Source organism: Camelina sativa, chromosome 2, assembly GCF_030686135.1.
Source record: "Camelina sativa cultivar CO46 ecotype springtype chromosome 2, ASM3068613v1".
In the NCBI taxonomy this organism is placed as follows: Eukaryota; Viridiplantae; Streptophyta; class Magnoliopsida; order Brassicales; family Brassicaceae; genus Camelina; species Camelina sativa.
The window spans coordinates 1,280,040-1,293,636 of NC_141881.1; the positions used below are offsets into that span (position 1 = coordinate 1,280,040).

Below are 13,597 nucleotides of genomic sequence, written 5' to 3' on the forward strand. Positions count from 1 at the left end.
GCATAATCGTAAGATTTTATTGGTTAAACAATCAACTGCCAACACACTACATGACGTGGCATCAAACGACGTCATTTTAGATTCTCTCCAAAAAGCAGTAAAACAAGTAACGGTAACGGTTAAATTTTAAGAAACGACGCCGTTTGTGGAAACCTTTTGGTTTTAACTTTTAAGAAATCCTACAATGATCTGATTAAATGTATATTGTTCACATAGGACATAGGTTATCTCAGATTTTACAGATAAATGTTAGTATAAAATAATGGAAAAAAAAAAAAAAAACAACTTAGATCGATATATTTTTGAGGACTTGAAGAAAAAGTAAAAAAACAAAAAAAAAACAAATGATTTTGTCAATTAGAAGCATTGATGTGAAGTTGAACGAGCGAGGCATAAACACCACCTTCGATATTGATCAACGTCTCATGCGTCCCTTTCTCTACGATCACACCGTTCTTGACGACGGCAATAACGTCAGCGTTTTTTATCGTCGAAAGCCTGTGAGCCACTACGACGGTGGTCCGGTTCACCATCACCCGGTCAAGTGCGTTTTGGACCATCCGCTCAGATTCTGCGTCCAACGCGCTCGTTGCTTCGTCGAGTAACAGAATCTTAGGTTCTTTCACGATGGCACGTGCAATTGCCACGCGCTGCTTCTGTCCACCCGACAACTGTATCCCTCTCTCTCCCACTACCGTATCGTAACCCTAAAATGTGAATGAGAAAGAGTTTAGCTTGCGCAGTAAGTAATCTCTCTGTTTATATATCAAAGTTGAATAAATCACCTGTTGTTTACTAGATATGAAGCTGTGGGCGTTAGCGAGCTGCGAGGCAGCTATGATCTCAGCCTCGGTTGCTTCTTCACCACCTTTTCCATAAGCAATGTTTGATCGTATCGTGTCGTTGAAGAGTACAGGCTCTTGCCCTACAAGCCCCATTTGTTGTCTCAGCCATTTCAGTTGCAGCTTCTTGAGGTCAACTCCGTCTAGAGTTATATGACCCGAATCCGGATCGTAAAACCTCTGTAACAGAGAAATCACTGTAGATTTACCTGACCCACTCTCTCCGACCAAAGCAACCGTCTGACATATAAGCGCAAGAATTAAAAGAGTACTTTATTTGTGGCAACAGTTGACAATAGTCTTTAGGTCATGTTTTGTTACCTGTCCGGCACGAATCGTGAAACACAGGTCACGAAAGATTTGAACGTCAGGTCTATTTTGGTAAGCGAAGCTTATGTGACAAAGTTCGATATCTCCCTTTACGTTCTCCAACACCATTCCCGATTCATCTCTCGAATCTATCTTCGATTTCGCATCAATAATTCTGAAAATAGAAGCAGCAGAATCCTTAGCTTTACTCGAATCAGGAGCAAAAGAGCTCACCTGAGAAATCCCTATTGCTGTCATTGTTAACGCCAAGAAAACCTGCAGAAGATTATATCGTAAGTTATTAGCTCTCTTCTTGTCAAGATTCACATTCACTATAGAGATTTCCAAGAAGAAGAAACAAAACCTGGAAAACATCGTTGAAGTTTGTTTTTCCGGCTTTAACCAATCTAGCACCGGCGTAGAAACAAGCACCATAGACAGAGTAAAGAATGAAAAAGGAGAGACCAAACCCTAATCCGCTGATTAACCCTTGCTTAATCCCTGATTCAATCGTATCTTCACATCGTTTCTTATACATCTCCATATCACTTTCTCCTCTGCACAGAAAGACGCAACGGTTCTTATACTCCCCACCGCTTCGTTTGCTACCTGACTCGCCTCCTCGTACTTTGCCTGCAAACATTTTCTTCCAATGCTTTAATTCTTCTTGAACAAGTAACAAACCCTAAACTCAATAAAAAAAAAAGTAAGGTAAACAGAGAGTATCCAGTTGTCAGAGGACAAACCTTAGCGTCTGCACCGAAGCCTTTCATGGACATAATTTGAATATAACCATTGATTCCAATAAAAGGAACCATTACTAAGATAATAAACGCCAATTCCCAGTTTGCCGTGAAAGCTATGATCAGTCCTGACACTGCGGCTGCAACGTTCTTAACAGATAGAGACAATGAGTCTCCCACAAGAGTCCTAATCAAGGCTGCATCTGCAGAGAGTCTCGCTCCCATTGCACCACTCGATTTCTCTGGCTCGCCGAACCACCCAACCTCCATGTGCACAACTTTCTCAAAACACATTGATCTTATCCTCCGAATCAGTCTCCCTCCAGCGATAGCAAACAAGTAACTATTCGTTGGGTACACAATCAAAGAAGCTAAACCAAGAAGTAGAAATATCATCGACCAGAATCTTGAATCTCTCTGCAGCTCATGAGGTGCTTTGAAGAAAGCTCCGATTACTCTAGCAAAGACGATCCCAAAAATTGGGAATATAGTTCCGCTCACTGCACCTACTAAGGTGCCAAGTATAAGAATGGGAATCTCCGGTTCGTTTAGGGAAGCGATTCGAGTAATCGACACATTCTGTGATAGTTCTCGAGGTATTTTAGTGTTATCTTGGCTCGCAAGTAATTCAAGATCGGAAACAGAGTCATCATCATGCCTTATGCTGTGGTTTTCTAATGGACTGCTCACTGATCTTGATCCATCTAGCAATCCATTAGACATATCCAATCTATTTGATTCTTTATTTATCTCTTGTAAGCGTATAAGCTGTGAATAAGCCCCTTCATGATCCTTGAGTAATTCCGAATGTGAACCTGTAAAACCAAAAAAAAAACAGAGAAATTTTTCGGAGCTGAATCAAACCCTAAAAACTCAAAATGCTGAAATGTTATTTTACCTTCTTCCACTATCTTTCCACGGTGAACCACAGCTATCATATCAGCATTTCTCACCGTACTTAACCGATGCGCGACAATCACAGTAGTACGGTTCATCATGACCCTATCTAAAGCTTCTTGAACAACTCTTTCGGATTCTGCATCGAGAGCACTCGTCGCTTCATCTAACAGCAAGATCCGCGGATCTTTAAGTATAGCCCTAGCGATAGCAATCCTCTGCTTTTGTCCTCCTGAGAGTTGAGTTCCATGTTCCCCTACCAATGTCTCTAAACCCCGAGGCAACTGATCGATGAATTTAGCCGCGTTTGCTATCTTTGCCGCTGCTTTAATCTCTTCAACCGTTGCACTCTCTTTCCCGTACATGATATTATCCATTATACTTGAAGAGAAAAGAAACGGTTCTTGACTAACCAATCCAATCTTTCCCCTAATCCACTTAACCTGAAACTCCTTTAAGTCGACACCATCAATAAGCACTTGTCCAGAGTTCGGATCATAGAACCTTTCAATCAAACTGATCACTGTAGATTTCCCACTGCCGCTCTCTCCTACCAAAGCAGCGGTTGTGCCACTCGGAATCGATAGACATAACCCGCCAAAAACCTCTTCTTTAGGCCTTGCAGGGTAGCTAAAACACACATCTCTCAGCTCAATTACGCCTCTAATATCATCTAAAACCTTCCCGTTTAGGTTAAAAGCATCAATCTTCGGCTTTCTTTCGATTGTTTCAAACATCTTATAAGCTGCAGCTTTACCAGCAGCAAATGCGTTTAGACACGGTGTTGTTTGCCCCAAAGACCTATCCAAAGAAAAATAAAAAATAACAGTTTTGTTAAACCGTTTTAACTGTGTGTTGTACTTCAAAGAAAAATATGTGTGTTTACTACTCTCACATGGAACTCGCAACCACAATGACCATTACATTGATTACTGCACCCGATGTATACCCTTTTCTTAGTATCATTTCTCCACCAAACCAAACAGCCAAAGCGTAGCTACAAAAGAACACCAAGAGCATTACTCCAAGACCTAAACCCGTAACGAAACCTTGCTTAACATTGGACTTATACGCCGAATTTATAGACTCTCTGTAGCTACTCATCGCTTGCTTCTCTCCCGTGAAAGAAGCAACCTGAAGAAAATATGCATACACTTTGGTTAGAATTGCAGAACTTTTGATGAACATCAACCCAAGAAATTAAAAAAGATAGAGAAAAGGAAGCATTTTTAGGGTTCGAATAGACCCGAAAGTTTGTTCAACAACAGTTGATGCTTTGGCATAAGCAGCTTGTTCTTGAGAAGAAGCTCTAGTAACTATAATCGCCATAGCTGCACCAGCCACAGCAAGAAGTGGAATTGATGTTAACATAACGAGTGTTAGTAACCATCCTTTCACAAACGCTAAAACAAATCCACCCAAGAATGTTGCAGTCAGCTGAACAAACTTCCCAACCTGCAAAAAAGTTTCCAGTTTTAGAAATTCAACCTATTCTACAAATGCTCTGTTTTGCCTGTTTTTTGTTTGTTTTACCTTCTCACCCATAGAATCTAGTATAAGAACCGTATCACCAGACATTCGACCAATAACTTCTCCAGTGTTGGTTTCAACATCGAAGAATGCAATGTCTTGTCTTAGAATCGTTTTCAGATATAAACTCCTTATTCTTGCGGCTTGTCTTTCTCCCGTTATCATCCAACAAGCCACCTCTTTACAAAAAAAGAGTAATTTATATTCATTCCATTTGAAACATAAAACCAATGCTAAAACCATATTTATGAGAAATGGAGAGAGTATATGTATATTGCTTACGAAGAAAGGCTGCTACTAATGTCCCAAGTCCAAGGTAGACAAATTTCAAACAAACCTATATGTAGAAAGAACCAAACATAATATAAAGTTAATATCCAAAAACAGCTACAAAATATTGTTTCTTTTTCGGGTTTAATCTAACCTTGGAGACTATCTCAACAATGTCTTTGTTGTTTTGGTTTTGACCAATCGAGTCGATGAGATCACCAAACAAGAAAGTCATTAAAGGATAACCAAGACCGTTGCCAATAGCTCCGATCGAACCAACGACCATCAACAACACATCCCAAAAATCTGAGAAGGAAAACAGTTTGTAGAATGGTACGGTTTTTGTCTTGTCTTCCTTTTTCCCCTTCTTCATCTCCTCCTTATTCTGAATGAACTAAAATTTTCGACTAGATTTGCTAAAGAGAAAAATGACCCATCAAGTTATTAACAATGACACAAAGTCTTGAAGAGCCTATACAGAAAGATCATACAAAACATATGAAGGATCAAAAAAACATTTCAAATTTTTGTTTACTAATTAATTACTAGTTGTTTTTTTTAATACAAAAATCAGATAAATATTTGTTTAACAACATACACTGATACACTATTGGGGTTTTTGCTATCATTACTTTAATGTTATATTTTTGTGTTTCTTTCATGTGATATTTCGCAAAATCATTATATGTTATGTTTTGGAAATTCTCAAAAATAACACCAAAATAAGTTTTGTTTCTAAATTTAACACAACATCTCTAAAATTCCAAAAATATCACTATATTTCAAAATAAAACTTTCAAAATTGAATTCCAAATTTAAAATACTAAATCCTACCACCTCACAACTATATCATAAATGTAAAATTGAGAACCTACACCTTAAAAAAAAAAAAAATATATTAATTTTAAATATTTTAATGTGTTAAATAATGCTATTTTTAGAAATTTATGCATTGTGTTGTAAACTTATAATTGTCCATAAAATTTGTTTTAGTGCTATTTTAGGATATATTTCTATATTATTCCAAAATAAAAATATCAACAGTCGTCTTCTGTTATGGGGGTCTACTAATTTATTTCATCAACTCAAACTAAACTTGATCGTGTATTCCATTATTCCTCATTGTATCAAAATGTTAAATGTTAATAGTGTATTAAAACCTAAAAACAGGCATAATTGTAGTGGGCCTTAGATAAGCCTAATCAGTCTTTTAAAAAGTAGGCCGTAGTGATGTAGATTGCGTAGGTTTTTTATTGTCCTTTTTCTTTCATGAAGCTAGGTGAGAGCATCCATGCTCCATGAGATGATGATATATAAGGGCATGTGCATCGGTTAGGACTGATATTTGGTCCTTCAAATATTTTATTCTTATTTTGATGATATATAAGTTATGTATTAGCATTTGTGTCCTTCAGAGTTTGGTCCTTCATAATATTTTTAATTTAAAAAATTAATTATTTAAATAAATATGTAAAAACATATTAAAGTTTTAATTTAAATAAAACATATAACATTGACATTAAAAACATAAGAAAATTACAAAGTTACAAAAATCATCATGCCCTGTATCTGAAAATCATATCAAAAAGAACAATGAAATTTCTTGGTACAATAATACATGGAAGAAAAAAGAGGCAATGTTTTGTTCTCAAGTTGGTACCTGAATGATATCAGCGTTACCCTTTGCAACTCCAGAAGCAACTGTTCCAATTCCAGCTTCTGCGACCAGCTTGACTGATATTTTTGCATTTAGATTAATCTGTTTGTTTATTACGTGGTGTAGATCAAAGATCAACTGAGCAAGATCCTCTATAGAGTAAATATCGTGGTGAGGAGGCAGAGCATAGATGGCAATGGCAGAGCATAGATGGCAATGAGCTCCAACGAGCTCCAATGAGCTCCAACAAGCTCTGGCACTCATGGGACAGACTATCTAATGGACACCGTATGTATGCACCTAAACAATGTAAACAAAACTGGAAAAGCTCATTCATAACCAAGCTGTGTTGAAAAATTATGTTATAAACTAAAACATGATGCTAAATCAATTTGGTCATTACAGTTACAGACATGGAAGACTTGCAATAGTATGGTGCATTAGAACAAAGAAAGATGACAAAAAAATTCAAAGGAAAGTGGTAGAGTAAAAATAAAATGAAATCAAAAGGCACTTACATTGTTATAGTAGCCCTGCCATGTGGAGACCGGAAAGCTCAAACAGGGGTATTTACAATCCAGTGGGATGAATTATAAGAAAGACTTGCATCACGAAACTAAGTGTGTGCGATGAGTCCCCCTTGCAAACAACCTGCATAATAAACCAGAGTCTTATTTGAAGAGGATACAAAAATTCCCAATGAATCAGAGTCATATCTCAAAAATCAATTTAAATTGAATGATACCTGTCACGAATCATACCTGTGAGACGTGAAAATTAAAAAAAAAAACGGAGTCACACCAACGATGACAAGAGAACCGATGGAACCCTAGAAGCAAGCAAGCAACATATATGAGAATCATCAATGACAGAGTGAGAGAGAGAGAGATAAAATTACCATGATAGAAACATGAAATTACCATAAGATGGAGATTGGTTAGTCAAATTCTCCAGTAGCAGTGAAGGTAAAGCTTCGATTTGGTGGAGAAGACTCTCAACGGTTTCATATCCACAAACCTCGTCGATTGATCAGAAGCTCGGATTTGTTGTTCTGATTGCTTAATCAACGTAACCGACTAAGATTGTTTAATCAGAAGCTTCGATTGGAGATTGGTTAATCAACGGGAGCAAAAAAAAATGAGAATTTCGCCGGGAGTCGAAGATGAAACAAGTCGCCGTCGAGAGAGAAAGAAACAAAAAAGACGGAGTCGGAGTTGAAAAAAAAAAAAAGTGATGTTTCGATTTTTTTGTTTACCCTACCCAAACAATACAAACATCTCTTGAGCAGACACGTGTACAGACGGACAAAGGAAAAACGTCGGAATGTATCTTCTAAATATGTCGAATTTACATTTAAATTAAATCACTTAATTGGCAAGGACAGTGTTTAAGGACACCGATGCAAATGCCCTTAGGACACCGATGCAAATGCCCTTAGAGAATCACTTAATTCTCAAACAATTTTTTTTTAAAAATAATAATAATTTGATTTTATAATTGAGTTTTAATTTGGAAAAGAAAAAATTTGCAAGTCTTCCGACATCTTTTTCACTCTCTCTATCTCTTTTTCTTTTTTATTTAATGTCGAATTGTCGATGATAATCGTTTAATGACACATTGAAGAGAGAATGAAGTTTATTTACTGCACTGAAGTGTTTATGAATCGTGTCCAAAGCTGGGCCATTGTTTGATTGTTGTATATTAGTAGTATACACATTTGATAAATAAATAGAGTAACTGGTTAAAGAGATAAGAAGAAAAAAAAAAAAAAAGTAAAAAGTAAAAACTAATGAGCCACCTTTCACGAATCAAGAAACGAACCCAACTACATATTCTCACTCAATAATACAAAAGAAAATAATATCTCACTCATTAATTGATAATATAAAAGAAATAATTATTGATTTCATTGAATCCATTGGCTCACAATTAATGGTAATCTCTTATTGCTACAATAAAATAAAATAAAAAGAATTCTACCGGATTTATAATAACCAAAATGATTAGCTAAAACAGTAAAATAATAGTTTTAATTAGTATCTCTGTAACACAATAATATAACGTACATTGTTTTTATTATTATTAACTATAAAAATAATATAAATACCCGTTATTAAAACCATTATTTACAAAAAAAAGATATTTAGTATATTAAGTGTCGTTTACTATATATATCACCACCGGATCATAAATAATTTAAAAATTAATAGAGATACTAATTTTAAAATTGCACAAATATTTCTTTTTGTTTAAGTGTTTTTTGTATCACTTCTACTATCCTATATTCTTTTTTAATACATTTACACAAATAATCTGTAGAATTTATCTCGAACTTTTTTTCGTCTCACTGTATTAAAGTCGGACCCATTAAATATCAAAATGTGTACTTTGCGTAAACTAATACGCATGTGGGTTAATATAAGTAACATAACTTAAAGCTCCCGATAATGTATTTTCATACGTGGCATATGTCGCCCCATTTCTTAAAACTCCTATAAAAATAAAATAGAAAAATTTGCTAACCCAATCACACTTCTCTCTTTCTCTTTTCACCTTTTCCCATAAACAAAAAAAAAAAATTTCTTTTGGAATTTTCCGGTCAAAAAAAAAAAACAAAAATCTCAAAAAATTTTGATTAGCTAAAGCGGAGTTAACAGAGAGATTCCTCATTTCTTTGGTAAATGGATCATCACCACCACCAACCTCTCATCAGCCCTCAATCACGTTTCCGTCTCGAACCCATCCCTGAGAACCCTGACTCCTCCGCCGCCGTCACAATCCCTCGCTCTATCTCAAACACTTCCTTCTTCCACGAGATTTCTCAAGAACGTCTTCTCCATCTTCAAGACCTCGAAGAATCCGTACAAGACAACAACGACGAAGACGAAGACCAAGAACAAGAAGACAGAGACCAAGAAGAAACAGATCGGTTCTACTCCAATTATACAAGACCTCTTCACAGATGTCGTACAGCTCCAGCTATGGTAATAATCAAAGACATGAGACCAAACAAAACCCAAGAAGAAGAAACAAAGAAACCATCACCAATCTCAAAATCAATCATCAAACAAGCTCTGTTATTGCTCATCATCTACTTAACCTTAGGGGTTTCAATCTACTCCTTCAACAGAGACCACTACTCAGGGATCGAGACTCATCCCGTCGTCGACGCTCTCTATTTCTGTATCGTCACTATGTGCACGATTGGTTACGGTGACATCGCTCCGTTGACTCCATGGACTAAGATCTTCGCCGTTGTCTTCGTTCTGTTCGGATTCGGGTTCTTGGATATACTTCTGAGCGGTGTTGTCAACTACGTTTTGGATCTTCAAGAGAGTATGATCCTAACCGGAATCCAAACCAACCAGCATCACCATCATCGCTTCTCTGCTAAAGATTACATCATCGATTTCGAGAAAGGGAGGATGAGGATAAGGATGAAGGTTGGTTTAGCGTTATGCGTCGTCGTTTTGTGTATCGGCGTTGGTGCTTTGGTTTTGCATTTCGTTGAGGATTTGGGTTTCGTTGATTCGGTTTATCTCTCGGTTATGTCGGTTACTACGGTTGGGTACGGTGATCGGGCTTTTAAGACGCTTGAAGGGAGGCTTTTCGCCGCGGTTTGGCTTCTTGTTTCCACTCTTGCGGTGGCGCGTGCGTTTTTGTATCTCGCGGAGGCGAGGATTGATCGGCGGCACCGGAAAGCTGTTAAATTGGCTTTGAATAGAGAGATCACCGTTGAGGATTTGCTCACTGCTGATACTTACCAACATGGTTTCATCAGGTTTAAAAAACATTTCTAACTTTAAAAACTTACTTTTTTATATACATTTTTGATTAGTTTTGGAACATTTTTGGTTATAATTAAGAGTGATTTGGAGCTGTTTCTAATAATGGGTTTATGCAATTTCTTTGGATTTTTAAGGTTTATGTGTTCAGATTGGTGTAAATATTTAACCTTTTAGAGTAATCATGTTAATCTTGAGACTTTTTCTTGCAAGCAACAGTTTTTGTTACATCTTTATCCATATGAGATTAATCTTCTGACACTTTTTTTTTGTTTTGTTTGGATTTGATTTTGGTGTGTGTGTCTCTCAGTAAATCAGAGTATATAGTGTTGAAGCTTAAGGAGATGGGGAAGATCACTGATAAAGACATTAACCAGGTTGTGATTCAGTTTGATAAACTTGATTCCAATAATTTGGGCAAAATCACTTTACCTGATCTTTTGAGGGGTCCGTTGTGACAAAAGAACATTCTCTGTCTCTGCTTTTTTTTTTTTAGTTTTCCTTCTTGTACAATTATCTTTTTTTTTTTACCTATTTTAAGAAAAATAACTGAATATATATATGTAGCAGCAGTGATTTATACAAAGAATTATCTCTCAATTTATAAGAGATAATATAAATGTATATGTGTTTTTTTTTTTTTTTGTATAAAACCAATGTCCAAAGATATTCACTAAACTATAATCGGACGTTCAGACAAGGTTTACTTGTTAACAATTTTCTTTATATTATATTGAGATGTTTTAGTAAATAAAGGTTGGTTACTTGGTTTAATGAATTTGGTGAGATATAATTAAGAAAATTAAAAAATATATGGAGAAACTAATCTTTCACTTCGTGAGATCATTCAGTGGGAAAAAGACTCTAAAGCTGACGGTTTTTGTCTTTTGATTTAGTAGAAAGGTCGATTGACCAAGTTTCCCATCATAATCCATGCACAAAATTTAGCAGAACAAATATTAGTTTAAAACCGGTAAACATTGATTAGAGAATCAGTTAAACACAGATTGGTTTAAGGTTCTTCTGCTTCTGCTGCATAATCAATTTTATCATTTAAAAGTAAACAAGTTGAGAATAGTTAAATGACACTATCCGGACGATGACTATAATAAGATAAACACATCCTTTTTATCTCGTTATTGCAGTACTATTATATGTTTTAACGCTATTCAGACTTTTGTTTTTCTTTAGACGAATCAATAATATTAAATGTTTTTGAAAAGCTTTGAAAGGAAAAAAGAAAAATGTTTTTGTTTTCGTACGTCTGGTATCGTGTGAACCGACAAATAAAGAATCTCGTAAAGGCAATGTAAATGGCTTCCACATCTGTATCCATTTTTTTCCTTTTGAATGGATCAAACGTATGATCTGTTTTTAAAATAAAATAATTAAAATCATTTAGCAGTGTCATTGTTTGTTGAGAATGATTGTAGTTTCGTGTTGTGCTCAATGATAGATAATACGTGTAATTTCGTATATCTGACATAGATAGTTTTATACTTCCATAGATTATGTTTGAAACTTTATAAAATATTCTAATCGGCTATTCGGCATCTGTATAATCAATTTTGAAAATGCATGTTGATGATATTTTTGCTGTTGTCACCACCTTAAAAACGTACCAAAAATCTAACTGGATAAGTGTTTGGGTAGGATCTACATGACATCTGCATAGTCTATTATAGCTTGGTTTGTTTTCTAATAACCGAATTACCTAATCTATGTTCGTCGACTGTCCATCGTAACCAAGTACCAACATGTTTTTTCTTTTTTTTTTCCCATAATTTTTCAGTTAAAAGAAGTGACCATACGAGCTAAGCTATGGCATTTACGTCATACAGTTTGAGAGTAGAGAATTAAGCAAGAACTTAATCTATTTTCTTTTATAAAAAGCTAACAAACAGAGTAGTAAAAGGTAAAAGAGAAAGATTAGATTGGCTAGAAGCTTTTCAAAAGTCCACGACCCTCGACGCTCTCTTCCAACCACGATTCCCTCGTCCTACTACCGTTTTATCCATTGCATTTGGATCTTTTGACTTGGTTGGTTTTAGTTAACCAACATTTCTTACAACAGCTAATTAGGTAAAATGACAACATAGCTAGATAATTAGATTTAGCTTCCGATCAGCATTAGCATAAACCAACATTCCGATCAGCATTAACTTCCGATCGGCAAGTTCCATTCTTTCTGACTTCTGTGAGACGAGCACCGATCTTGGTTGCAAGGACATGGCTCAAAGGCATGAGCTCAGGGGTTTCATCAGTGGCATAACCAAACATGTGTCCTTGGTCTCCAGCTCCAATGTCTTCTGGACATCTAATACATTATAAAGCACATACATAAAAATATTTTACTTATGTTTTGTTTATATTTTGCATATGTTTTGCTTAGTTTTTGTTAATATCTATTCAATATTTCAAAAAACCAAAAAAAAATGACTAATTTGCTGCCATATATAAACAATCACACCTACAATTTAAATTTATATAAAATTTAATGTAAACTATACTCAATGTATCAAGTAATCAGATAATTTATATATATGTAGATGATTTTTTCATAGTCACAAAATAATATAAATCCTACTATATTAATTGAGAAGTACAAATATGAAATTAACCTTAAAATGTGTAAAATATTACATTCAATTGCCATTAGAAAAAAATAATTAATTTTAATTAACTAATTTAAACAAATATAATTAATTAAAAATAAAAAACACTCAAAGATCGAATATTAAAAAATCTAAAAAATCTAAAAAATATTTTCTCTCTCTAATAAATTATGAACGAAATTACTAATTATTTTAAAAAATATATATATAAACCAATCAGAATTTTAAAAACTAAGATTTTATATCCAAGTATATACAATACAATTATTTTTAATAACTAAATTCGAAGATTTTGTTAAGTTTTCAAATTATTATTCTCCTTTCATATTTATTTTATGTTATTTACAAATTGTTTGAAATTTTCATATAATATTTATAATTTAAAATTCATATTTTTTTCTGCATATGTTGTGATTTGAATTTTTTAAAACGAAGATATATTACTCACTGTATGAAAATGTGTGTTTTAATTTCCATATTGGCAGGTTGGTAAAACTAAATTTATATAAATGATAAATTAATAATTTTTATTTGCTCACAATTATAATATTAAAATTACTATTTTATATTTCACAAAATAATGATGCAAATACAACAAACAAATAATATAAAACTGTAATAATACATCAAAAATAAAATACTATAATATTTTAAAATAATTATTATTCAAATAGATTAATATATTTACATAACAATGTAAAATAAATATTATCCCAAATAAAATAACTTTAAAAAAAAAAAAACAATATTTTTTTATTATATTATTTTTTTTTTTAAATGTTCACCGTGCTTTAAGCACGGAATATATCCTAATATATAAACAATTAAAAATACATAGCATCTATTGTTCTAATAGGTAACCATCTAGTTAGTATGTATATATATATATATATATATATATATAGGCTTAGGGCGAAAAAAATTGGTTTTGTTTTGTGTTAAAAAAAAG

The 13,597-nt window shown here is 34.2% G+C and overlaps 2 protein-coding genes, 1 long non-coding RNA gene and 1 pseudogene across 6 annotated transcripts; 1 reads left to right on the forward strand and 3 right to left on the reverse strand.

Moving 5' to 3' along the window:
* Positions 1–272: 272 nt before the first annotated feature.
* On the reverse strand, positions 273–1,082 carry LOC147948071 (ABC transporter B family member 5-like). The gene is made up of 2 exons (XM_087479306.1): positions 786–1,082; positions 273–707 (listed from the first exon to the last, which is right to left on the reverse strand). Exons 1-2 carry the CDS (start codon positions 936–938, stop codon positions 354–356), a joined length of 507 nt encoding a protein of 168 aa, XP_087335432.1. The 5' UTR covers positions 939–1,082; the 3' UTR covers positions 273–353.
* An 89-nt stretch (positions 1,083–1,171) lies between these two features.
* Positions 1,172–5,063, reverse strand: LOC104713391 (ABC transporter B family member 3-like; annotated as a pseudogene). The gene is made up of 9 exons (XR_015575065.1): positions 4,746–5,063; positions 4,604–4,658; positions 4,325–4,500; positions 4,026–4,246; positions 3,687–3,926; positions 2,793–3,592; positions 1,898–2,709; positions 1,516–1,784; positions 1,172–1,402 (listed from the first exon to the last, which is right to left on the reverse strand). The product of XR_015575065.1 is annotated as an ABC transporter B family member 3-like (transcript).
* Positions 5,064–6,084: 1,021 nt separating this feature from the next.
* Positions 6,085–7,519, reverse strand: LOC104713398 (uncharacterized). 3 transcript variants are annotated; one of them, XR_755610.3, is made up of 4 exons: positions 7,169–7,519; positions 7,010–7,077; positions 6,767–6,899; positions 6,085–6,548 (listed from the first exon to the last, which is right to left on the reverse strand). It is a non-coding gene; the product is annotated as an uncharacterized LOC104713398 (long non-coding RNA). The 3 variants fall into 3 exon arrangements; XR_015575067.1 differs by having other exon boundaries at positions 6,085–6,567; positions 7,169–7,488; XR_015575068.1 differs by having other exon boundaries at positions 6,994–7,077; positions 7,169–7,488.
* A 1,180-nt stretch (positions 7,520–8,699) lies between these two features.
* LOC104713412 (two-pore potassium channel 5) lies at positions 8,700–10,657 on the forward strand. The gene is made up of 2 exons (XM_010430524.3): positions 8,700–10,029; positions 10,344–10,657. The coding sequence occupies exons 1-2, from the start codon at positions 8,930–8,932 to the stop codon at positions 10,489–10,491; spliced, it is 1,248 nt and encodes a 415-aa protein (XP_010428826.1). The 5' UTR covers positions 8,700–8,929; the 3' UTR covers positions 10,492–10,657.
* Positions 10,658–13,597: the final 2,940 nt, after the last annotated feature.